The sequence below is a fragment of the Rattus norvegicus genome, chromosome 17 (assembly GCF_036323735.1).
Source record: "Rattus norvegicus strain BN/NHsdMcwi chromosome 17, GRCr8, whole genome shotgun sequence".
In the NCBI taxonomy this organism is placed as follows: Eukaryota; Metazoa; Chordata; class Mammalia; order Rodentia; family Muridae; genus Rattus; species Rattus norvegicus.
This window is the reverse complement of record NC_086035.1, coordinates 77,254,019-77,279,598: the sequence shown is the minus strand read 5'-3', so window position 1 is coordinate 77,279,598 and position 25,580 is coordinate 77,254,019. Positions and strand designations below refer to the sequence as shown.

The window sequence follows — 25,580 nt, the reverse complement described above, 5'->3', positions numbered from 1 at the left end:
CAGGTCCCAACCCCATTGAAGGTCTAATGATCTTCTCCCAGGGTTGGGATGAGGGCTGGGGGGAAGGGGCTCTTGTCCAAGACCATCAGAAAAACACAGATATTTACATCGTAACAGTAGCAAAATAAGTAGCGTATAAAAAGTAGCAACAAGGGCTGGAGAGATGACTCAATGATTAAGAGCACTGACTGCTCTTCCAGAGGTCCTGAGTTCAAATCCCAGCAACCACATGGTGGCTCACAACCATCTGTAGTGAGATCTGATGCCTTCTTCTGGTGTGTCTGAAGACAGCTACAATGTACTTATGTATAATAAATAAATAAATCTTAAAAAAAAAACACAAAGTAGCAACGAAACTAATTTTATGGTTGGGCACCTCCCCAACATGAGAAACAACTGTATTAAAGAGTGGCCAGACTAGAAGTTGGAGAACCACTGCCTTTACCTGACGGAAGTCTTCAACCCAGGGCATTCAGATCTACAAGAACAGAATAAGGCATTTCTGACCGCTCCCCTCTCACACCCAGGAGCCGCCTTACCTGTGGTAGTGAAGGGTCCCTGGAGTGTCTGCACAAGAGCTTGGATTTCAGGCACAGTATCCAGGAGGGCTTGTCCGGGGAAGAGAGGGTTGATCTGGGCAGCTTTGTGGCCATGCTCACAATACACTGTCACCAGCCTGGCAAGGCCATGGTCAACTGAATTGGGAGAAGGAAATAAAACCACTGAGGAGATGCTCAGAAACTACAGACACACTCGTCACGGAAGGACGGCCTTAGACATTGAACACACTGTTCCTCCTCACCTCTGCCAGGGGCTCTCCGGATTAAAGGCTGTCAGATGCTAGGTAAACACACTTATTTCCTTAAATGTATCTCCTGATAGTTAAAGTCCATGGAAGTAAAAGCAAACCAGACAGGAAAAGAGCTTGAGCCTTGGGTGTGTGATAACTGCACATGTGGTAGACATCAGGAAGGACTTCTAACACTGACACAAGTCAGTTCCACAATGACATTAAAGGCGTGGTCCCCTTCCTTTCCCCGTTAGTGAAGGGGGTTTTGTTTGTTTGTTTATTTGTTTTTTAAGATTTATTTATTATGTATACAGTGTTCTGCCCGAATATATGCCTGAACGCCAGAAGAGGGCGCCAAGGTCTCATTACAGATGGTTATGAGACACCATGTGGTTGCTGGCAATTGAACTCAGGACCTCTGGAAGAGCAGTCAGTGCGCTTAACCACTGAGACATCTCTACAGCCCAAATGCAGGGGTTGCCTTTAATCCCAGTACTTGGGAGGCAGAGGCAGGCAGATTTCTGTAAGTTCAAAACCAGCCTAGTCTACAAAGTGAGCACCAAGACGGCCAAGGCTACACAAAGAAACCCTGTCTCAAAAAAGCAAAATGCAAGCAAACAACAGGGCTAGAGAAACGGCTCAACGGATGTGGAAACTCGCTACTCTTGCAGAGGATGGGGTTCAGCTCCCAGCATCCACATGTTAGCTCCCAACTATCCCTCATCCCAGTTACAGGGGACTCCAAGCTTTCTTTTGGCCCTTTCAGACGCCAAGCACATACATAGTACATATTCATACATGCAGGCCAAACATTCACACATGTACATACATGCAGGCCAAACATTCATATGCATAAAACAAAAATCTATCACCTACATATGTATTTATCCCCTGTCTATGAACAGACATTTCTCTGGTCGAAGTTGCACATGCTTTTATTTGGGAGGCAGAGGCAGATGGGTTACCTACCTGGTAAGTTCTAAGCCAACCAAGGCTACATAGTGAGACCCTGTCTCAAACAAACAAACAAAAATAACAATAATAATAGTAAGGTGAAGGTAAAACCCCAAAGCCAATGGGACATTTCCATTTCTCCTTCAGTGCTGGAAACAAAAATTCAGGGATCTCCTCTGCTAAAAAAAATTTGTATTTATTTTGGCAAGGGGCCATGCCAGAATGTGCATGTGGAAGTCAGAGGATAACTTACAATAAATTCTTCGCTCTCCTTTTACCGTGTGCGTCCCAGGGATCGAATTTACGTGCTCAGGCTTGCAAGCACCTACATTCCTACATATCTACCTACATATCTAATTGGCCCTTTTATCCGTATAGACTCCAGACACCATTATTTTATAACACTGTAGACAAGGAATTAACCCTAATTATCTCGTCCCTCACGTGTTGCAAGCCAGGCATTCTGGGGCTCGCTATGCCTTCAAGGCCATCCTGGACTGCACAGTGAGGTCCAGGAGAGACTGAGCTGCAGAGTAAGACCCGGTCTCAAAGCAAAGCAGCTACAGATGACCGACTGGGAATGCAACTCCAGTGGGAAAGAGCTTGGCTCGCACGTGCGGGGTGCTTACTTAATCCCCAGTGCCTAAATAAACAATTAATTAATTTATTAAAACAATTAGGTGAAGTTAGGCTGGTGTGGTGGTACAAGCCAATACTCAGGGACAGAGGAGTGGCTTTTTGTGAGTTCCGGGACAGCCAGGGCTACAACATAGTAAGCCCCTGTGTCGAAACAGCAAAGCAAAGCAAACCTCTTCAACATCATCTTTATGGATAATTACGGCTGCGCAATGGTTTCCTAGCAATGTATGTGCTTCGGTCTATGCTCTATGCGCTGCCAAGTCCTTCAAATGGGGTAGATATAGCAAGGGAAGATCAGGGATGTGGTCATCAGACGTGTTTGCAGCAGCAGCAGCTAGGCAGGTCCACAGTAAGCCATATTCCCAGAGACGACTCCGGTTTGCCCCTTCCTGAGTCTTAACTACTGAACATGTCCTCCAGTTTGAGGAGACATCCTTTCAGATACCACTTTAAAAAAAAAAAAAGATGTATTTATTTATTATACATAAGTACACTGTAGCTATCTTCAGACACACCAGAAGAGGGCATCAGATCTCATTACAGATGGTTGTGAGCCACCATGTGGTTGCTGGGATTTGAACTCAGGACCTCTGGAAGAGCAGTCAGTGCTCTTTACCACTGAGCCACCTCTCCAGCCCCAGATACCCTCTTTGCTTGGGATAGCCACGGCTAGGTTCTGTTGCTTGTGACTGGAAGACACAGGGAAAACAAAAAATGCTGTTACAGAAGACAATGGTAAATGTATTCAGCTACATTGATTACTTTGTTATTTACTGTAAATTACAATGTTTAATTTTGGTAGTGAGGCACAGTGACCACAGTTCTGCTTCAAGAAGGAAAACACCAAGTTACCCAGCACAAATCAGCTAAGTTAAACTAAAATTAGTATTTCATTTAAAACCCAGGTAAAGGGGAGATGGCTTAGCAGTTAAGAGTTAAGACTGCTTCTCTAGAGAATCCTGATTCATTTCTCAGCACCTTCCATAACTCTAGTCCCAGGGGATCTGACACCTTCTTCTGACCTCCAGCTTTGGTTTTTTCCTTTCCTTTCCTTTCCTTTCCTTTCCTTTCCTTTCCTTTCCTTTCCTTTCCTTCCTTCCTTCCCTTCCCTTTCCTTTCTCCACCCCCTCTCTCTCTCCCCTCCCTCCCTCCCTCCCTCCCTCCCTCCCTCCCTCCCTCCCTCCCTCCCTCCCTTCCTTCCTTCCTTTTGGGATGTCTCCACTTTCCAAGTGCTAGGATTACAAACACTTCCGTGTTTGTCACTTCCGTTTGGGGGAGGGGGAAGAGAGGTTGTTTTTCATTTTTGGAGACAGGGTTTCTTTTTCTTTTTTTTTTTTAAACATTTATTTATTTATTATGTATACATCATACAGCTTCCTGCCTGCATGTATGCACCTGCAGGCCAGAAGAGGGCACCAGACCTGATTATAGATGGTTGTGAGCCACCATGTGGTTGCTGGGAATTGAACTCAGGACCTCTGGAAGAGCAGTCAGTGCTCTTAACCGCTGAGCCATCTCTCCAGCCCCCATGAGACAGGGTTTCTTTGTGTATCTGTCCCCGACTCTCCCGGAAGTTGCTCTGTAGACCAGGTTGGCCTCGAACTCAGAGAACTGCCTGCCTCTGCCTCCTAAGTGCTGGGCTTCACCACCACCTCCCAGCTCAGTGAGGAAACCTAAAAACTGACACTGGTAACAAAGAAGTTGACTCCAATGTTCCATTGTACTTACACACACACACACACACACACACACACACACACACACACACACACACCATACATATATGTACATATACAGCACACACATACACAACACACACATGTATCACACACACACACACCATACACATACACATATACACATATATACAACACTCACATACCCACCACACACAAACATACACACAATTTTTCCTTTGAGATAAAACCTAGGGGCCTGAGCATTCTAAGCAGATATTCTGCCACCGAGGCAAATCCCCATCCCTTCATCTGTTACAATTAAAGTCGAAAAGGGGTGCCTTGATCCTAAAGAAATAAATGCCAAGGTAACTGTATCAGTAAGCCGCCATCTTTTAAGTAAAGGGCTAAGGCTGTATACCTTTGCGTCTGCATTAATATTTTAAAACTTTCTACAGTTTTAAAAATCACTTCAGTTTCTTCGAAGTATTTTTTTACAATTCCACAAAAGGCTCCTGTGATTTGTGACATGCAACACCCCCAGAACCTCACTTCAGCCGTCACATCTCCGTGATAGAGACAGTGACCTCCAGCCTTCATCTAGAGTCTGACAGCTTTCACCCCTTGAAGGTCTCTGGGCACGGGTTCAGCGGGAAACGTTCCCTAGGGATTTATGTGTTTGAACATGTTGTTCCCAGCAGGTTTAGGAAGTAACAGAACATCTGGGTTACGGGGACTAGTGTTGGTGGACACAGGCCCATGGGGCCAGGCCTTTAGAGTGACAGTCAGTTTCTGCTTTCTGATCAGCAGGCTGTAAGGAGCAGCCACTTACAGACACCCAACGCCAAGGTGCTGCTCTCCCTGCCACGCCTTCCGCTCCATAAAGGACTGTCTCCCCTGAAACGTGACACAACATAAACCTTCCTCCTTCGATTTGTTTCTGTCCTGAAGTTTGTAATCTCAATAAGAAAGGTAGGAGGGCTGTGAGAACGGGGGTGGGGGGAGAGGGGGTTGCAGTCAGAATGTAAAGTGAATAAATAAACTAATGGAGGGGGGAACAAAGGAAAAGTAACCACTGCGGTTTTTAAAAGATGCTTTAAGGGCTGGAGAGATGGCTCGGTGGTTAAAAGCACTAACTGTTCTTCCAGAGGTCCTGAGTTCAAATCCCAGCAACCACATGGTGGCTCACAGCTATCTGTAATGGGATCTGATGCCCTCTTCTGGTGTGCCCGAAGACAGCTACAGTGTACTTATATTTAATAAATAAATAAATCTTTTTAAAAATAATTATAAAAGATGCTTTAAAAAATAATGAAAATCTAAAATCCTTCACGTATCCTTGTGAACTGCCGTACTTCAGCTCACCTCCCCTGTGAGTTGAGAATTGGGATAAATAAACCCAAAATCAATACATGAGATTCTGAGCACAAACAAACAAGTAAAGCAATCTGGCAACCAAGGTTCACAGGGGCTAAAGTACAAGCTCTTAGCCCAAGTAAACTGCAAAGAACCCCCAGTCAAAGTTTAACTGCTGGAAACATGACGGTCATCGCAATCCAAGAGGTCTCTAAAGGACGGTGCTGTTGCCTTAAACCCTCAGCACACTGGGATGCTTGGTGAATGGTGTGGGCACCCAAGACAGGCACTGGCTGTAGCCACGACAAACATATGAAGGGTAGGAAAAGGCAGTGAGGCCGCAGAGCCTTCATTCCCTCTTGTTGCTTTTCCTTTCGCCAAGGTTTGGTCATGCCTAGGCTGGCCTTGAACTTGTTACTTTCCTATTTTAGCCTGTGAACGAATAACAGGTATGTGTCACCAGCTTCACCTCTGTGTTACAAAGTATCAGAGTCTACCTCCAGAAGGGTTTGTCTTTTATTTTATAAATACCCAGAAATTAAATACCCAATCCATAATAGAACATCATTCCTCTGCACTAAGAATGTTCTTTCGTGGCAACTGATAAACACAAAAACACTAAAGCCAAGGCCATGGCCTTGTCTGACTCCTATTCCTTAAATAAAAAGTATTTAGTTTGTTTGTTTATTTATTTGTGTGTGTGCATGTATATGTGTGTATGAGTGTGTATGTGAGTGCGTGTGTGTGTATGCACGTGAGTGTGTGTGTCTGTGTGTGTGTGGTGTATGTGTGTGTGAGTATGTGTGCGTATGTGTGCGTGAATGTGTGTGTGCACGTGAGTGTGTGTGTATGTCTGTGTGTGTGTGGTGTATGTGTGTGTGTGGTGTATGTGTGTGTGCATGAATGTGTGTGGTGTATGTGTGTGTACGTGAATGTGTGTGTGTATGTGTGTGTATGGTGTATGTGTGTGTGAGTGTGTGTGGTGTGTGTGTGTGTGAGTGTATGTGTGTGTGTGTGAGTGTGTGTGTGTGTCAGATCGTCTGGAGCGAGACTTACTGAAGATTCTGAACTGCCCAAAGCGGTCGCTGCAACTCTAACTCCAGTTCTCTGAAAGATGTCCAGGGTATTAAGTAGTGAACCATCGCTCCAGCCTCCAGCCTTCCAATTAAAAAAACTACCTTTAAAGGCACTTATTCAGAACTTAATGACAAATGGGAAAAGACTGCATTATATTCATAGCACAAAAGCATAGAAACAATGTGTTGGCCCATATTTAATAGGCTTTTTGCTCTTGATACTCAAAGCATTGGGCTTACGAGCAAGATTCAAACATTCCAAATCTCTTTCTCTGTCTCTCTCTGTCTCTTTATCTCTGTCTTTCTCTATCTCTGTCTCTCTGTCTGTCTCTGTCTCTCTGTCTCTCTCTCTGTCTCACACACACACACACACACACACACACACACACACACATTGCACGAGCCTAGCATGGTGGTGCATGACTGTAATCCCAGCACGCAGTAGTTAAAGTAGGAGGACCACCAAGAGTTGAAGGCCAGTCTACCCAATAGCAAGTATGAGGTCAACCAGAACTACAGAGAAAGACCATGTCTCAAAAAATAAAATAAAAAAACTACTACATATACAATAACATATTTATTATATATATTTCTTTTTAACATTAATTTTATTTTTATGTAAATAGCTATTTTGCTTTTGTGTATGCCGATGTACCCAGAGGGCTCTGACCTCACATCTCTTAGTAAGAAATAAATAGTAGGGCTGGAGAGGTGGTTCAGAAATCAAGAGCACTGATTGCTCTCCCAGATTCCCAGCACCTACATGGTGACTCACAATTGTCTGTAACTCCCGTCCCAGAACCTCTTCTGGATCCCACTGACACCAGGCACATGTGGCACACAGACATATATGCATGCAAAACACACCTAAAATAAAAAGGAATCTTAAAAAAGAAGGAAAGAAACAATGGTGAGAGAAAGAGAGAACATGAGGTCAAGTAGAAGCTATCTCATCAGCAAATACTTAGAAACTCAGCACTGTTCACAGGAGGGACTCTGCGTCTTAGCACCCAGAATATAGAGTAACAACAGTGAAAACAGGGCAGGACCCAGAGGCACGAGCTGCAGGCAAAGTGCTTGCCTCAAGGGTCTTAGGTCCTGGGTTCGATTCCTAGCTCCAAACAATAAAATAACAAGAAGAGTGGCTCTGAAAAGGTCGTCCAGCAGAATCATCCCTTCCTTGGCTACAGTATCTGCTAGAAACATAGTTCTGTGAAGTGGGAATTTCTGGTTTTGCTGGAGACTCAGTTGTGTCTTGTGATGTTTTTCTGGAAAACTGTCTTGTGAGAGGATGTTTTGCTGAAGCACACACCCGGCATTTTCTAGAAGTCGCCTGGTGAAAGGGCATGTGATGTTCTGCTACAGTGAATGCAGGAGAGGCACATGATGTTTGGAGAGAGTATAACCCAGCAGACAGTGGTCATCGTTCTTGCATCGGTCCATCTTGGAACTCTTTGCCGGTCATCGTAGGGCTTCGCTGACAGCAGTCTTTGATTATGCTGGGCTTTGCTGATGACCCTCTTGCACTGGTTTGCCTTGCTTTCGTGGCTGATCTTCCCTTGTCGTGATTTCATAGAGAGAAATGCACCATAGAACTTCTGGTGGTGTTCTGGCTGCTTCTTGCTGCTTCTGTGGGCTCATGGACTCCTGTCGATCAGCAGCCTTGTGCTTTCTTCTGGATGGAGCTGCTGCTGCTGCTGGTTCGTGTTTGGTGTTTGCCAAGTAGATTGGACTGCCGCTGCTGGTGTTTGGTGCTTTGCTATTATACTGGACTACTGACAAGGAAGATTGGAATCACCTCAAAGAACTATTTCTAAACAGGAAACACAAATCCCATTTCCTATTAACCTTCCTTTTCACCCGCCTCTGGTGGGTGGTGGGCTAGAAGGGATGTTGAGACATTACAGAATCATAATTAAAGTAGGTTTTGGAAGATCTAAGCCTACCATTTTGTGGACTTTGTTTGCTTGTTTGTTTTTAACTTAAATACATTTGCTCTCTACCTGCTAAGCACTGGGTACTATAGTGGACACCAAAAATTTAGATATAGACAATACATGTTCTACTGTTCTATACATACTGTTCGAGTTTCCAAAGTCTGGTGCGTTGAAAGAAGAAACGGTATCTGCAGCGTAGGGGAGACATCCTCCAGCTGGTGTGGTCAGCCCTTTGTATGCAGCACAGCATTGCCATTTATGAAGTCCATGGGGCTGGAGCATGACTCACTTGCTGCTCTTACAGAGGACCCAGGTTCAGTTTGCAGCATCCATACTGGGTGGCCCACAGTCACCTATAACTCCAGCTCTGTACACACACATACACACACACACACACACACACACACACACACACACACGCACACGCACACACTTTGTGAGAATTTTGGTTTCTTTAAAAACCCAGCACTATGAATATGTTTTTGTTTTAATCCCCGATGTGGGATAGGAGGCTCCTTCAGATCGTCCACAGCAGCTGACTGTGATTTGTCTCCTGCTCTGGCAGGGGTGTGATTTTGCCTGCTAAAGACAGATTACATTTGGAATTCTGGGAACTCTTGAGAGTATAAAAATGCCAGAGCCCAAAAAGGCTGTGGCTGCTGCTCCCCCTGTTGCTGCTGGTTGCTGCTGCTAGGGTTTGCTAGGGTTTGTGAAGTGGTCGTGAACAAACAGGGAAGAAGAAATTGGATATCCTGACATTGAAGATCAACAGTGTCCCATGGAACTTAATGTCCCTAAGCATGAGGCAGTTTTAACGGGGTGGATGCAGCCTTTCCCCTCTATCCTTCTTTCTCTCCTACCTAATGTTGGGAGGTTGGAAATGTGGAGAAGGGCAGTAGGAAAAAGAAACCAATAAAGTATCCAAAAGTACAGCTACACGTCCACATAAAAAGAAACTGCTCATGCTGGAGAGATGGCTCAGTGGTTAAGAACAGTGACTGCTCTTCCAGAGGTCCTGAGTTCAAATCCCAGAAAAGCACATGGTGGCTCACAACCATCTGTAATGGGGGGGATCCGATGCCCGCTTCTGGTGTGTCTGAAGACAGATAGAGTGTATTCATATACATAAATAAATATTCTTTAAAAAAAAAAGAAAGACACCGCTTAAGTTAATACTCCTAAAATCACACACACACACACACACACTCACCCACACATGAGAGAGAGACAGAGACAGAGACAGAGACAGAGCTAGAGTCCTTTTGCTTGAGTGCTTACGTAGCTGGAGGTTTAAGCCCTAGCACCACATTAAACAAACTCTGCACTGTAATCTTCATATCTGGGAAGTGGAGCCAGAAGTTTAAGGTCATCTTCAGCTAATACAGCAAGTTAAAGGCCAGCCAGGAATACCTGAGACTCTATCTAAAATAAACATGTAACTAAATTAAATTAAAATATTAGCCTGGTCTACAGAGCAAGTTCCAGGACAGCTAGAGCTACTCAAAGAAACCCTGTCTCAAAGTAAAATAAAATAAACAAACAAACAAGAAAGAAAGAATCTTACAATGTTTAAGTAACTTTACAAGTTTATGTATGGCAACATTTATACTTGGCCAGCTAGCAGGCCGATATAGCCATAAATTTAGGCCTGTAAGTTACAGACCTTCAACCCTTCATGTTCTACTAAGAATGCACCCCCCCCCCATTTTTGTAAAATAGCTCAGTTTAGCTCAATGGTTCTCAACCCTTGGGTTGCAACCTCTTTGGAGGCTCAACTACTCATTCATAGAAGTCGCATTGTCAGAAACCCTGCATAACGGATATTCACATTATGATTTGTAACAGTAGCAAAATTACAGCTACGAAATAGCAACAAAATAATTTTATAGTTTGGGCAGCACCACAACATGAGGAACCGCATTAAAGGGTCACAGCATTAGAAAGGTTGAGAATCACTGAGCCAGCTTAACTTTAAAGAATCAAATAAAGAGACCTGGTCATTGTAGTGCATGCCTTTAATCTCAGCACTCAGAAAGCAGAGGATCTCTGTGAGTTCGAAGCCAGCCTGGTCTACAGAATTCCAGGAAAGCTAGGGCTATTGCTCAAGACAAACCCAGTCTCGAAAAACCAAAGATCAAATAAAGAATATAACCTTAAGGGCAGGACATGGTGAAACTCACCTTTGGTCCCAGCTGGGAGACAGAGATAAGTCAGAGATAAAGTCAAAGACAGCCTGGTTTACATAGCAAATTTCAAGTCAGAAAGGATTATACAGTGAGACCCTATCTTACAAAAAGAATATTACCTTCATACTAAAATCTGTAATTCAGACTCTAAAGGCAAATACCATTAAATTTAGAGAACAGAGGTAATTAATAAGAGACCAGATTTCTCAAGTTTAACTCTTTCCTCAGTGAGTTTCCCCTCCCCCCTCCCCCCACCCCACATTTCTCTCTCTCTCACTCTCTCTCTCTCTCTCTCGCTCGCTCGCTCGCTCGCTTGCTCTCTCAACAGGATAGACCCTAACTTGCTATATAAATCAGCCTGATTCCGAACTCTTGCCCACCTCAGCCTCTTGAGTGCTGGGATTCAGGGTGTGGCTAGATGAAATTTTTGACCTAAGCAATATGCCCATGGAATAACCAGAAACAATGGCTGCAGACCCATGAATTCTATATTGCCAAAAAATTCCTTACTCAGACCCAAAACACACACAGACACAGACACAGACACACACACACAGACATACACACACACACACACACACACACACACACACACACACACACACACATACCAGAGTTGAATGTGCATATATGGAAAGGGGGTTAGAGTTCATCAAATGCTAGACTGAGGTACAGCAACCCTGTCAAGGAAGAGTGCACTCTGGCCAGATGACGATGCTCAGATTCAGAAGCAACAAGGAGAGAGAAAAAAAAAACTGTACGTATGGGAGAAAAATTTGGAGACATTCAGGGTTGATTTCGGTAGCCATGGCTACCACTTTCCCCCTTCCTTCAGATAATTAGATAATTCTTAGCTGGTGCATGGCTGTGAAAGTAAAATACTGTCCTCTCCAGTCTCCATTAGAGATCGAGATGTGTGGCTATTGACCAAGTTCCGCCCGTGTGATGTGAACACAAGTCACGCATGCCCCTTTCTCCCATGCATGATGATCTACAAAGGGTTGTGATAAAGTAACTCCCTTAAGCAGAAGAAAAGAAAACTCTCACGGATCCATGCAATGGTAATTCGGAGAGGTGATCCCATTCGCCTGTAAGATTAAGCCAAAGCCTTTTTTTTTTTTTTTTTTGGTTCTTTTTTTCGGAGCTGGGGACCTGGGGACCGAACCCAGGGCCTTGCGCTTCCTAGGTAAGCGCTCTACCACTGAGCTAAATCCCCAGCCCCAAGCCAAAGCCTTTTTTAAGTCAAGTAAAAACATTTTTACCCCGTGAGCCAGATGCTGTCACTATGACACAGATGTTCTCAGCATTGACAGTGTTCTTCCCTCACAGTGGCCCTAACGCACACAAGCTCACCCCCATTACCTGGAGCTGTCACTCAGTTCTGAACTTTCAGATGTGACCAAGTACCTCATAATAAAGCAAGTTCTCGGTTAGGGGTAAGTGGAAAGTCATTTGGTGATAAGGGAAGAGAGAAAGGCTTATCAATTCCAGAGATATTTTTCTAACCCTACCAGCCTGCAGTTCCCAAAAATGATTCTCATATTGTCCTCCGAATAACAACTATTAATTGGCCTAGGTTTGCCCACGATGAGCTTAATTTTTAGGTCAATAGGTCAGTAGGTCAGTAGGTCAGAAGGATGCTGAAAGAAAAGCTCAAAGGCAATCACAGTAACTTCATGTTGAGTGCATAACTTTAAATAAAGGCATTGCCTGTCCACGTACAACACACGTCCCTTATGACGTCCTAGCCACCTAGCCAAAGTAGACACACATAGACACATACTCGCATGATGTCTGGGCTGAGGGTCAATGTAGTTCAAGGGGTGCAGCACTTGCCTAGCATTTGCAAACCCTCATTCTGACCTCCAACACTGTAAAGAGAAAAGAGGGATGGGGAAATGATATTTCTTAATGTCACCTAAGGTCACTCAATCAGAACCTGGATAAAGAGGAAAAAAAAAAAAACCCCACAGAACTGGGAACTGGCATTTTAAACACCAAAATCACCGTTAATACACGCCTAAGTTTAAGAATAGTATATGTGAAATACAGGGAGCTGAGGCGTAGCTCAGTGGTATGGGCCATATGGCCAAACAACACAGGAAAAAAAGAATCCCACACTGAATTTGTAATGTGAAGGAAAAAAATTGTAGTTGCAAAGCCAGAATTAACAATCTAGTTGATCAAAATGCCTTCCCTAAAAATATTCGACTACAGCTGGTCCACGATAGCAGGGCATGGTGGCATACACCTTTAGTCCCACACTCAGTGGGTGGAGGCATGCGGATCTTTGAGTTTGAGGCCACTGGGCCTACATAGCTCGTTCCAGGACAGCCAGGGCTCCACAGAGAAACCACAGTCTCAAAGAATCAAGGCGAAAAAAAAAATGATTGCCTACAAATGAGAGAGATGAGATTTATTTTCAGTGGTCCCACGATAAAAAGCAAAGTATTAAGTTTCCAAAGCGTGAAGGAAGAGTCAGAGGTCTGGCCAGGCACTTAGAAGTTAATGAGCATTTGTTTGGTTTTGTGGCAACAGCTGGCCTGGAACTTACTGTGTAGGACAGGATGGTATGGAACTCACAGAAACTGAGCTCACTTTGCCTTTCCAATGCTAGGATTAATGCTATGCACCGAGCCTGCTAGAGGGGATTGTCAACATTAATACTTGAATCAAAGATGCCACCTGGGGGGGTGGGGATTTAGCTCAGTGGTAGAGCGCTTGCCTAGCAAGCTCAAGGCCCTGAGTTTGGTCCTCAGCTCCAAGAAAAAAAAAAAAAAAGATGCCACCTGGGGAGGCAGATGGTGGTACACATCTTTAATCCCAGCACTCGGGAGGCAGAGAGGCATAGATCTCTGAGTTTGAGGCCAATCTGGTCTACCCAAGTTCCAGGCCAACCAAGGTTGCATAGTGAGAGCCTACTTCAAACAAACAAACAGAAAACTGGGGCCAGAAAAAATGGCTGAGTTCAAAGCATAGTTGCTCTTGCAAAGGACCCAGATTCGATCCCTAGCCCCCACATGCTGGCTCACAATCATCAGTTACCTTCTGCTCCAGGAGATCTGGTGCCTTCTGTAGACACCAGATGTGCACGTGGTGTACATACATAAACGCAGGTAAAACACTTATACACATAAAATAAATAAATACGAAAGATACATAGCAAATAAATAAATGTAACTGGGGTGGTGGGTCGTGACAGGGTCTCTCTGTGTCGCTCTGACTGTCCTGGACCTCAAATTCACAGAGATCTGCCTGCCTCTGCCTCCCGATTGCTAAGATTAAAGGCATATGCCACCATTACAGGGTATGAAGAAAAATTTTAAAGATGTCCACAGTTTTCTCTAATATCTGCATTTTCTATTGTATGAGGACAGAGAATGACAGAATAACTTTATAGCATAAAGTAAATACTCAAAAGTATTCTTTGGGGCTGGAGAGATGGCTTAGTGGTTAAGAACACTGACTGCTCTTCCAGATGTCCTGAGTTCAAATCCCAGCAACTACATGGTGTCTCGAAACCATCTGTAATGAGATCTGATGCCTTCTTCTGATGTGTCTGAAGACAGTGACAGTGTACTTATATATAATAAATAGATAAATCTTAAAAAAACACAAAGTATTCTTTGACACAAGGCAACAACACAGTACCAAATCCCGTTGGCATTTAATATGTCAAAACATCTTTCCAAGTTCAGCAGTTTTAAATTGCAATTAAAGGCTAGCTAATCCCAGGGGACAAGTAGTACCGCTGTTGTATAGGATCACGTAGCACAGAGATGTCATCTGTACACGAGTTGGCCCTGAAAATGTATCATTCACTTAAGAACTGGGAGATCTTAGAACGTGTCTCCTCCCACAGAACGGTCTCTGCCAAGAGCCAAATTCCCACTTCTTCCTGGGAAAGGAATTAAAAGGAGAAGCTGTCCCCAAACCAGGACCCAACAAGAAAGATGGGGAGATTACGTGGAAACAAAGCCAGGGATGCACAACTGTGGAGGCTAGACACGGGTGTGACTTCGACTGTGACAATTCCCAAGCTTTCCTCCTTCTGTCTCCTCTGCTCCCCCGGGCTGCTATCCCTCACAGGCCAGAAGCTCCCTGGAGCCCAGCACCCACTTTCAAGAGCACCCCACCACAAGACGCACGAAGAGGCCCCTTTGGTCCTTGCCCTCCACCCACAGTGTCCCGCCGCATCCCCAACCTGAGGGGCGTGCACGGTCGCCTCGGGGCTCGCCGCTCCCGGCTTTCCTAGGCCGGTATCCATAGACGCCCCTCTCCGTCTGGTAACTGCGCCTGAGAAGCGGGACCGCTCGGCGGAGAGCTCTCCCTGCAGCTGCCACAGTAGCCGATGCCATGTGCAGTCTGGGGTCGAAGACGCGTGGAAGAATGGGGGGAAAAAGCTGCAACCAAGCAGAGGGCGAGGGTCCTGTGCCGGAGACCCTGAACGCACCACGTGAGCCTGGGGACCCGCCCCAGGACAACGCCCCCAGGCTTCATTGGTCCAGAGGCCCTCTCACAGCCAATCAATGGCTGGAATCTGAGGCATAGCCACGCCTCCATATCCAGGCTGGTTGGTTTGGGGGCAATCTCAGGGCCAAAGGCCTCCTGGATTTGGACCCTGTGCAAGGCTGACGACCGAAAAATGCCAGCTTACTGGTTCCAAAAGAGAACTAGATATACATCCTGAAGTCACCCGCCTTAATATTCACTCTCTGCCGGAAGTTCCAGAGTACAGCCACGTAGTTTTCCTTACAGGAAAAAAAAAAAAAAAGAATGAACTCAATTTCACTTTTTTTAAAAGTTAGCCTGCAAATTGACAGGTTTCATTACTACATTGCTTCACGACCTCCCGGCCCCTCCCTTTGCTCCCCTTTGATTCCTTCCTAGTTTCCCCTATTCACAACCCTCCCCCCTTCCATCCCCCCCCCCACACACCCACACACACCAGGGTTTCTCTGTAACCTTGGCTGTCCTGGAACTTGCTCTGTAGATCAGGATGGCCTTGTACTCAGGTCTGCCTGCCTCTCTACCTCCTGAGTGCTGGGATCAAAGGCATAGGCTACCACGACCGGACTAAGGTCTTATATTGGTGCTATGACGTAAGGATGCTTCTATATCAGCCAACATAAAGAAATAAGTTGGGCTGACATTGGCTTCTTTGCTAAGGGCCACATTGAAGTAACGCTGCTCTGGGACAGTCTTTAGGAGTCAGGGTGGCTGAAGACATCAAGACTAAAATCAAGAACTACAAAACCGCCCCCTTTTGACAGCCACTTCCCAAACCAGAACCAGACTAAGAACTGTTGGCAGAACTACCTGGACTTCCACCGCTGTGAGAAGGCAGTGATGGCCACGGGGGGCAGGGGGATGATGTCTCCGTGTGTGAGTGGTACCGGCGTGTGTACAAGTCCCTCTGCCCCGTCTCACCGGTCTCAGCCTGGGATGACCACATAGCAGAAGACACATTTCCTGGGAAGATCTGACCTGGCTCCGCCCTCCTCTCCTCTGTACTTTGACCTTCTCCCCTGATAGAAAAGGGGGACCTCAGTATATGATGGTCCCTACCCTGGGACCCTGAATCATGATGCAACTACTATAAAAACTCACTGGAAAAGTTTAAAAAAAAAGAAGTAGGTTGGCACGGTAGCCAAACAAGCCCTCCACTAGTCAGGTATCTGGATACCAGTCCTAACGCCATCTTTACTATTAAAAGGCCATGTAGTTACTTAGACCTTAAATTTATTCGCATATATGATTTGTGAAGACAGATGGAGTTCTCATCTTAACATTTCACACGGGTACATGTGCTTTGACCATATTCTTCACCCCGTTCCACCTCCTCTTGTCCCTGCCCCCAACCGGCTCTTCCTTCCTCCCAAATATGACCGTTTCCATTTTCGTGGTTCTTATAACGCCCTATGTCTGTGGGAGTTCTGCCTGCATGTACGTCTGTGCACCATGTGCAAACAGCGCCTGTGGAAGCACAGAGAGGGCGTAAGCACCTCAGGAACTGGAGTAGCAGATGGTTGTTGTCCCCATGTGGGCACTGGGAATCTGAGCAGATCCTCTGGAAGAGCAGCCAGGGCTCTTAATTGTTGAGCTATGTCTTCAGCCCTTTCACGTCATATATATATATATATTATGTATATATACATATATACATATATTCTACATATAAAAAACAGTGTTTGTGTATATATACATATATACATAAATATTTGTTTATGTATATTTATATACATATATATTCTACATACGAAAAAAACAGGTTTTTTTTTTCTGAGTCTGGCTTACTTTGCTTAACTTGATGTGTTGGTCTGAATAAAAATGGCCCCCACAGGCTCATGTATTTGAATGCTTGGTCACTAGGGAGTGTCGCTGCTTGACAGAGATTAGAAGATGCAGCCTTGTTGGAGGAAGTGTGTCCCTGGGGGTGGGCTTTAGCTCAACCCAGGCCCAGTGTCTCTCTCCTGCTGCTGCTACCTGCAAATCCAGACATAGAACTCTCAACTTCCACGTCTGCCTGCATGCCGCCATGCTCCCCACCGTGATGACTAAACCTCAGGAACTGTAAGGCAGCCCCAGTTAAACGCTTTCCTTTATAAGAGTTGCCTTGGGGGCTGGAGAGGTGGCTCAGCGGTTAAAAGCACTGATTGCTCTTCCAGAGATCCTGAGTTCAAATCCCAGCACCCACATGGTGGCTCACAACCATCTGTAATGAGATCTGATGTCCTCTTCTGGTGTGTCTGAAGACAGCTACAGTGCACTTATATACATAAAATAAATAAATAAAAAAAAAAGATTTGCCTTGGTCATGGTGTCTCTTCACAGCAGTAAAACATTGACTAAGACAAATGATGGTTTCTATTTTCCTGCAAATGACTTGATTTCATTCTTTAAAGCTGTGTGGATGCATGTATGTGTGTGTGAGTGTATATGCGTGTGTGTGTGTGTGTGTGTGTGTGTAGGTGCATGTATGTGTGTGCATTTGAGTGTATGTGTTTATGCATGTGTGTGCATGTGGGGTGTGTGCATTTGGGGTGTGTGTATGTGTGTATGCACGTGTGTGCATGTGGGGGGTGTGTGTGGGCGTGTGTGTGTCTTAATATCGTCATTCATTCATCCGCTCACAGGCTGATTACATGGCCTGGCCGTGTGCATGCTGTCACAGTGAAGACAGGTACTCAGGTGTCTCTGCTATATGGTGGCTTGAAAATGTAAAGGCTTCTACCTAGGGATGATCTAGGTAGATCCTGCAGCAGTTTAGGCTTTGCTTTGGGTTTGTTTTGTTTTGTTTTGTTTTGCTTGCTTGTTTGTTTGCTTTAGAATCCCTTATTACTGCTCTATTACTGCTCTATTACCAAGGCATGAAAATGAAAGCATTTAATTTGGGGCTCGCTGTAAGTTTCTAAGGGTGAGCTGGTGACTACCATGGCAGAGACGTGGCAGCAAGCAGGCTTACAAGATGCTAGAGTAGCTGAGAGCTTTTCCCTGAGCCACAAGCATAAGGCCGAAAGAGAGACTGTTCCTGGCAGGAACTTTTAAAACCTCAAAACCCACCCTGTGACATACCTCCTTCAACAACGCCAAACTTCCTAAAACCTTCTAACACAGCCCACCTTTGGGGACCGAACATTCAAATATCTGAGGCCATTCTCATTCAAACCATCACAAATCTCCATACTCATAAACCCCTTTCCACACTGGCTACAATAATTTACATTTCCTCTGGCAGTGTATAAAGGTCCCTGTCTTTTCCTTCCTAGCCAGTGTTTAGCATTTCTTCTTCTTCTTTCTCTTCTTCTTCTTCTTCTTCTTCTTCTTCTTCTTCTTCTTCTTCTTCTTCTTCTTCTTCTTCTTCTTCTTCTTCTTCTTCTTCCTCTTCCTCCTCCTCCTCCTCCTCCTCTTCTTCTTCTTCTTCTTCTTCTTCTTCTTCTCCTCCTCCTCCCCCTCTCCCTCCCCTCCTTCCTCTTCCTCTTCCTCCTTCCTCTTCCTCTTCCTCCCCCTCTTCCTCTTCCTCCCCCTCTTCCTCTTCCTCCTCCTCTTCCTCTTCCTCCTCCCCCTCCCCCTTCCTCCTCTTCTTCTTCCTCCTCCCCCTCCCCCTTCCTCCTCCCCCTCTTCTTCCTCCCCCTCTTCTTCCTCCTTCTCCCCCTCCCCTTCCTCCTCCTCCCCCTCCCCCTTCCTCCTCTTCCTCTTCCTCCTCCCCCTCCCCCTCCCTCCTCCTCCTCTCCTCCTCCTCCCCCTCCTCCTCCTCCTATTCCTATTCCTCCCCCTCCTCCTATTCCTCCTCCTTCCCCTCTTGTTTTTCATTCTCAACTTTTTGAAACAGGGTTTTGCACCATAGCTCAAGCAGGCCACCTGCTTCCCCAATCCTGGGACTCCAGGTGTGCACTACCACACCTGTCCTTTTGTTATCATATGTTTCCTCGATGATACTAGGCCAGCCGTTCTGACCCAGGTCCTGCTAAAGAGCTTGAGCATTTGTAAGTGTATTTATTAACCATCCATGCTTCTTCTTTTGATATGTTTAATTTATATGCGATTTGTTGGTTGGATAACTTACTGGTCTTGTGCCGAATTTTTTTAAAGAATTATTTATGGGGTTGGGGATTTAGCTCAATGGTAGAGCGCTTGCCTAGCAAGCGCAAGGCCCTGGGTTCGGTCCCTAGCTCCGAAAAAAAGAAAAGAAAAAAAAAAAGAATTATTTATTTATGTGTATGAGTACACTGTAGCTGTCTTCAGACACACCAGAAAAGGGCGCCAAATCCCATGACAGATGGTTGCAAGCCACCATGTGGTTGCTGGGAATTGAACTCAGGACCTCTGGAAGAGCAGTCCATGTTCTTAACTACTTACTGAGCCAACTCTCCAGCCCAGGCTGAAATTCTTTTTAGTTATCTATATATTCTGGATATATCTGATGACCATCTGACAGATTTTCCTCCCATTCTGTGAACTGTCTACCCAGAACTTTTTTTTTTTTTTTTTGGTTCTTTTTTTCGGAGCTGGGGATCGAACCTAGGGCCTTGCGCTTCCTAGGCAAGGGCTCTACTACTGAGCTAAATCCCTAACCCCTGTTCAGAACTTTTTAAATCGGACACAATCCCATTTGTTAATCTTTGTCCCTGAACCTAAGGAACATTACAAAGTTACAAATACTCAGTGAATAAGCAGTGGGACCCAGGACACTTAATAGCTTCCTGTGTCTAGGGCACTATCCAACTGTTTTCCCTAGTGGGTTTATAGCAAAATAGGGATCTGGACTTGGTAATGCACAGCTGCAATCCCAGCACTCAGGACACTGAGGCAGGAGGATGGCAAAATTGAGGTCTGCCTGGGCTACATGGCAAGAGTTTTGTCTCCAAACAGCAACAAAAACCAAACTGAAAAACAAAGCAGACCGGCATTTCCAAACCACCGAGTGTCTGGAGGGGGGCCACTTGGAGTTCTTGGACAAATGGTAAACAGTCCCTTTAAATACAAGTGGTGGGAAAGCAGGGACCCCGGCCTATGAGCTGCAAGAGATGCCTCAAAGGTTTTATCTCTGCCCACCAGCTGCCTCCATTCTGGTGGAGTCTCTGAGAGACAACCGCGTCAAGAGTGACTGAGTCCTGCTTCTGCTATGGGTAAGCTAAAGTCAGGGTGCCAAGGCTATACAAAAGTCTACCTACCAAATACATGGATAGAAATATATGGATGTGGAATATTAAAATAAGGATTATTATTGTCTTACTTATCTATTAACGCACAATCTAGAGCCTCGAGACAACAAAGACTAATTACCTCAGAGTTTTCGTAAGGTAGTAAGTACATCAGGCAGTTACCTCAGGGTGTCTGGCTCAAGATTTCCCCGGAGGACAGGGCCGTGGAGTAAAATTTCCATTCATCTGAAGGTTCAACTGGTAGAAGATCAGTTCCTACATTCATTCACACTACACTGGTAAGATTAAGTTCTTTTTGGCTGCTGGACAGTCGTCTCCCTTAGCTCCTTGCCACAGGAGCCTCTGCAAAACACATTCAAAAGCAGTGTCTTCCTTCTCAGCTTTTAACAAATAGGTATGTGTTGGGTGTAGTGGCGCAAATCTTTAGTTCTAGCACTTGGGAAGCAGAGGCAGGCAGATCTCTGAGTTTGGGGCCAGCCTGGTCTACAGAGCCAGTTCCGGGATAGCCAGGGCTACACAGAGAAACGCTGTCTCATAAAACGAAATATGTGTGTCTAATTATTTTTTTAAAAAAAATTATGTGTATGCTTGTTTGTATGCACATGTGGGAGCAGGTGACCACGGAGTCTAGAATAGGACAAAGGATCCACTCAGGCAAGAGTTTCTGATGGTTAGCGGTACCAATGCGAGTGTTGGGAACCTAATTCAGGTCTTATAGAAGAGCAGGAAATGTTCTTAACAGCTGAGCCATCTCTCCAGCCCTCCAGCCTTTTGTTTTGAAGCCACAATCTGTATATTAGTCCTAACAATCCCAGCCACACTGTGGCATCACAGAGCTGTAACCACAAAATCCAACCTACATTCGAGATGAAGAGACTGCACGAGGGTGTGAATAGCAGAAGCAGGGACTGGACTGTTGACAGTCATCTCAGAGGCAACCATCCCCTGTGCCATTTTTGTGAAGTGAGTGATCGGTGTGTGAACACTGTGCTTCCTGTGTTGCTCTCTCTCCACTCTCTTGCCTTACTCATATTCCTGTCACTTCTTGTATGACTCTTATAATTCCTGGTTGTCTGGGTCTGGGTTCATTCTAAAACTCCATCTGTTATAGTTGAGAATCCCAAGTCTGGCCCTTTCGGTTGTGTTCTGTAAACGCATTAGACAACACAATCAAACATCACTGTCTGTACTGACTGGTTTTGTGTGTTAACTTCATACAAGCTGAAGTTATCACAGAGGAAGGAGACTCTGTTGAGGAAATGCCTCCATGAGACCCAGCTATAAGGCATTTTCTCAACTAGTGATCAAGGGGGAGGTCCCAGCTCATGGTGGGTGGTGCCATCCCTGGGCTGGTGGTCCTGGTTCTATAAAAAAGCAAGCTGAGCAAGCCAGGGGAAGCAAGGCAGTGAGTAACATCCCTCCATGGCCACTGCATCAGCTCCTCCTTCCTGACCTGCTTGAGTTCCAGTCCTGACTTCCTTTGATGCTGAATAGCAATGTAGAAGTGTGAGCTGAATAAACCCTTTCCTCCCAACTTGCTTCTTGGTCCTGATGTTTTGTGCAAGAATAGAAACCCTGACTAAGGCAGTGTTTTAGTCAGTGTTCTATCGCTGTGAAGAGACACCATGACCACAGCCAATTCTTACAAAGAAGAGCATTTGACTGGGGCTGGCTTAGAGTTTCAGAAGGCTTATTCCATTGTCATCATAGAGGGGACCATGCTGGGTGGCATGCAGGCAGACGCAGTGCTAGGGAAGTAGCCGAGAGCTCTATATCTGCATTTTTCAGGCAGCAGGAAGAGAGAGAGAGACCCTGGGCCTAACTTGAACTTTTGAAACCCCAAAGCCCACCTCCAGTGGCGTATTTCCTGCAACAAGAGCACACCTACTCCCTCCAGGCTGCACCCATTCCAACAAGGCCACACTTTCTTTTTTTTTTTTTTTTTTATTATTAACTTGAGTATTTCTTGTATACATTTCCAGTGTTATTCCCTTTCCCGGTTTCCAGGCAAACATCCCCCTCCCCCCTCCCCTTCCTTATGGGTGCTCCCCTCCCCATCCTCCCCCCATTGTCGCCCTCCCCCCAACAATCTAGTTCACTGGGGGTTCAGTCTTAGCAGGACCCAGGGCTTCCCCTTCCACTGGTGCTCTTACTAGGATATTCATTGCTACCTATGAGGTCAGAGTCCAGGGTCAGTCCATGTATAGTCTTTAGGTAGTGGCTTAGTCCCTGGAAGCTCTGGTTGCTTGGCATTGTTGTACCTATGGGGTCTCGAGCCCCTTCAAGCTCTTCCAGTTCTTTCTCTGATTCCTTCAACGGGGGTCCTGTTCTCAGTTCAGTGGTTTGCTGCTGGCATTCGCCTCTGTGTTTGCTGTATTCTGGCTGTGTCTCTCAGGAGCGATCTACATCCGGCTCCTGTCGGTCTGCACTTCTTTGCTTCATCCATCTTGTCCAATTGGATAAGGCCACACTTTCTAATCCCTGTCAAGTAACACTACACCCTAGTGATCTCACACACACACACACACACACACACACACACACACACACACACACGTATATGTATATGTATATGTATATGTATATGTATATGTATATGTATATGTATATGTATATGTATATGTATATATATGCTTATGGGGGCCATTCCTATTCAAACTGCCACAGTCACATTAAACAGCATGAATTCCTATTCCACAGAGAAGCAAAGTCATTCTGTTTAACCCCCTTGTCCACTCCTCTTCGCCAATCCCACATTTTAGTTAGGGTTTCATGGCTGTGAAGAGACACTATGACCTCGGCAACTCTTATAAAGGGCAGACTTACAGGTTCAGGGGTTTAGTCCATCATCATCGTGGTGGGAAGCATGGTAGCTTGCAGGCAGACGTGGTACTGGAGGGATGGAGAGTTCTACATCTTGATCCATAGGCAGTCAAAGGACACCGTGTCACTGGACATAGCTTGAGCATAAGAGACCTCAAAGCCTACCCTCACGGTGGCACACTTCCTTCAGTAAGCCCATACCTACTCCTACAAGGCCATACCTCCTAATAATGTCACTTCCTATATGGTCTTAGCATTCAAACACATGAGTCTGTGGGAGCCATGCCCATTTAACCCCCCATCCCCACCCCGCACCAGGTCTACATCTCTTATTTCCCCATCATAAAATCTGAGAGGGAGGGTCATGAGTTTAATTGTGTACCTGTATCTATCTCATGTGTTTTTATAAAAGTCCTTCTCATTGTGCTTCCTGTCACTCAGTGCTTTGCATCCCCTACTAAACCTACTTCACACAGCAGAAATAAAATTTGAAGTTATTAAAAATCACCCCCTCATATTTTCATCCAATGTGAACTGGCAGACCCTATTTAGTATATCCAGCACCTACCGTACGCCAGCCCCATGCTCAGAGTTTCAGGAGGCAGGAGGATAAGACCACACAAGGTCCATGCCTTTTAGGAGCTTCCGGTCCCAGGGTAGGTAGTTAAATACTGAATTGCTATTGTAACTCCGCTGTGTGGGACAAATACAGGATGAAACCCGATGAGTCAGAGGCTCTTACCCGGTGTGGGAGATGATGTGAACTCAAACCCTGAAAATAAAGAAGGGGTCAGGCGAGCAAAAACTGTAAGAATGGGAGATTTTCCTCCCGTCCGCAAGCTCCCAGGATAACGACTCTGAGACTCGAATTATACTGACAAATACTTTGGCCATAAGCTTTGGCTGTTTCCCGACTGCCTTATATATTAGTCATCCTGTTACTCTAATCTAAGTTCTCCCACATGAAGGATCACCTCTGTTCAGCCCCCACACTTCTGTTCTCCTCCGTGTTCATGTACGTGTATGCACAGAGGCTGCATGTTGGTCTCTGGTAGTACCTCTCAAGAACCACTGTTTGTCTTGACACAGGGTCCCTCATTAACCCGGGTTCACTCATTTGGCTAGACCAGCGGGTCGTGGAGCTTCGGAGAGCATCTCTGCCTCTGAGCACCCACGCTGTCTCTCTGCCTTTCCGGTGCTTGGAATTTCCACACCAGTCTTGCAGGATCAGCCAGCAGGCCTCACGCTTGCACAGAGAGCACTTTGCCGGCTGAACCAGTTCTTTAACTCCTAAATGTTACCCGCTGCTTCATCTTGGGCCTGCCATTTTCTAATTTCTTTAACCCTTTATGTTACACACCAGCAGAATGGGCTTAATAACAGTATCACAAGAGTATGCAAAAGCTTAACTAATGCACACAAAACACATGGTTCTGTAGCTGGAGGTGTAGCTCAGTGGAAGAGGGCTTGCATGAAGCCTGGGGTTTGATCCCGAGGAGTACAGGGAGTGGGGTGGGGGAGTGGAAAAATACCTGTTTGTAGAAAGTAAATTCTAAATGTTAACTGTTATTACTATATTGGGCTGTTTTAAAATAGAGAACAGATGGCAGCAATTGACCCATAATAAGTGCCGATAATAAGGGTGATAGTGATCGCTATTAGCTTATTATTATCAACACTGACACGTGAAAACACTAATGTAAAGTAACATGTATATTTAGGGGAGTCTTTCTTTAAGCAGGAAACCACGGATTGACTCTTCCTACAGCCTTCGTTGGGAAATATAGTATTGTGTCTGCGGTGTGGTACTTTCCAGAAGAAATGCATGATAGAAAATGATGAGTCTGTCCTTATCTCTGGCCCCTGATACAGAAAGTGAGAACATGAAACGTTCTCCTGGAAAGAACTCCCCCCCCCCCCAGCGACATTTCTCAGTGCGACAATACCACTGAGTTATGAACACAACCACTTCACACTTGTATTTCAAAATACTTAGAAGCAGTGGTGATAACATGCTGTTAGAATGGAATTAAAATTAAACAGTTTAAAATTCTAACGTAATTCTTCACGTAAGGCGCCTGGATCCTAAAGTCACAACGAGTTGGCCTCTCTTTTGAGGCCACCCAGTCTCTGCTCCCTTATGGAAGATCACAGGTTCACCCACCATGCCAAGCTAAGATGTTGTAAAAAATCTCATTTATAATACCTCATTAAAAATCTCATTTACAATTATAATTTATAATTTGTAAAGAGATTTTTTTTTTCAAGACTGTGAGGACAGTGTTTAAGTCTCTGAAGGCTGCCCGCTGCAGATGGTGAGCTGGTAATGAGCAGGCTGCGAGGGAATTCACAAAGACAGAAAAAAGGCAGAAGCAGGGTCTATGAATACATTGAAGCCAAGCACAGCGGCGCACACCTTTAATCCCAGCACTCGAGAGGCAGAGGCAGGCTGATCTCTGAGTTCAAGACTAGCTTGGT

The 25,580-nt window shown here is 45.3% G+C and overlaps 1 protein-coding gene and 1 pseudogene across 3 annotated transcripts in view; one reads left to right on the top strand and one right to left on the bottom strand.

The window, feature by feature from the left end:
- Nucleotides 1–25,580, bottom strand: part of Dhtkd1 (dehydrogenase E1 and transketolase domain containing 1) — a 73,563-nt gene that overhangs the window by 36,476 nt on the left and 11,507 nt on the right. Inside the window, exons 1-2 of one of the 3 annotated variants that reach the window (XM_063276636.1) lie at nucleotides 14,819–15,175; nucleotides 540–695 (exon numbers count right to left, since the gene is read on the bottom strand). In XM_063276636.1, the coding sequence (XP_063132706.1) occupies nucleotides 540–695; nucleotides 14,819–14,972 (310 nt within the window). In that variant the 5' untranslated portion in view covers nucleotides 14,973–15,175. Of the gene's footprint in view, nucleotides 1–539; nucleotides 696–14,818; nucleotides 15,176–25,580 lie in introns of those variants that run through there. The other 2 variants (NM_001025720.1, XM_063276635.1) reach the window with 2 other exon arrangements.
- LOC103694151 (cytochrome c oxidase subunit 6B1 pseudogene) lies at nucleotides 15,004–16,100 on the top strand (annotated as a pseudogene).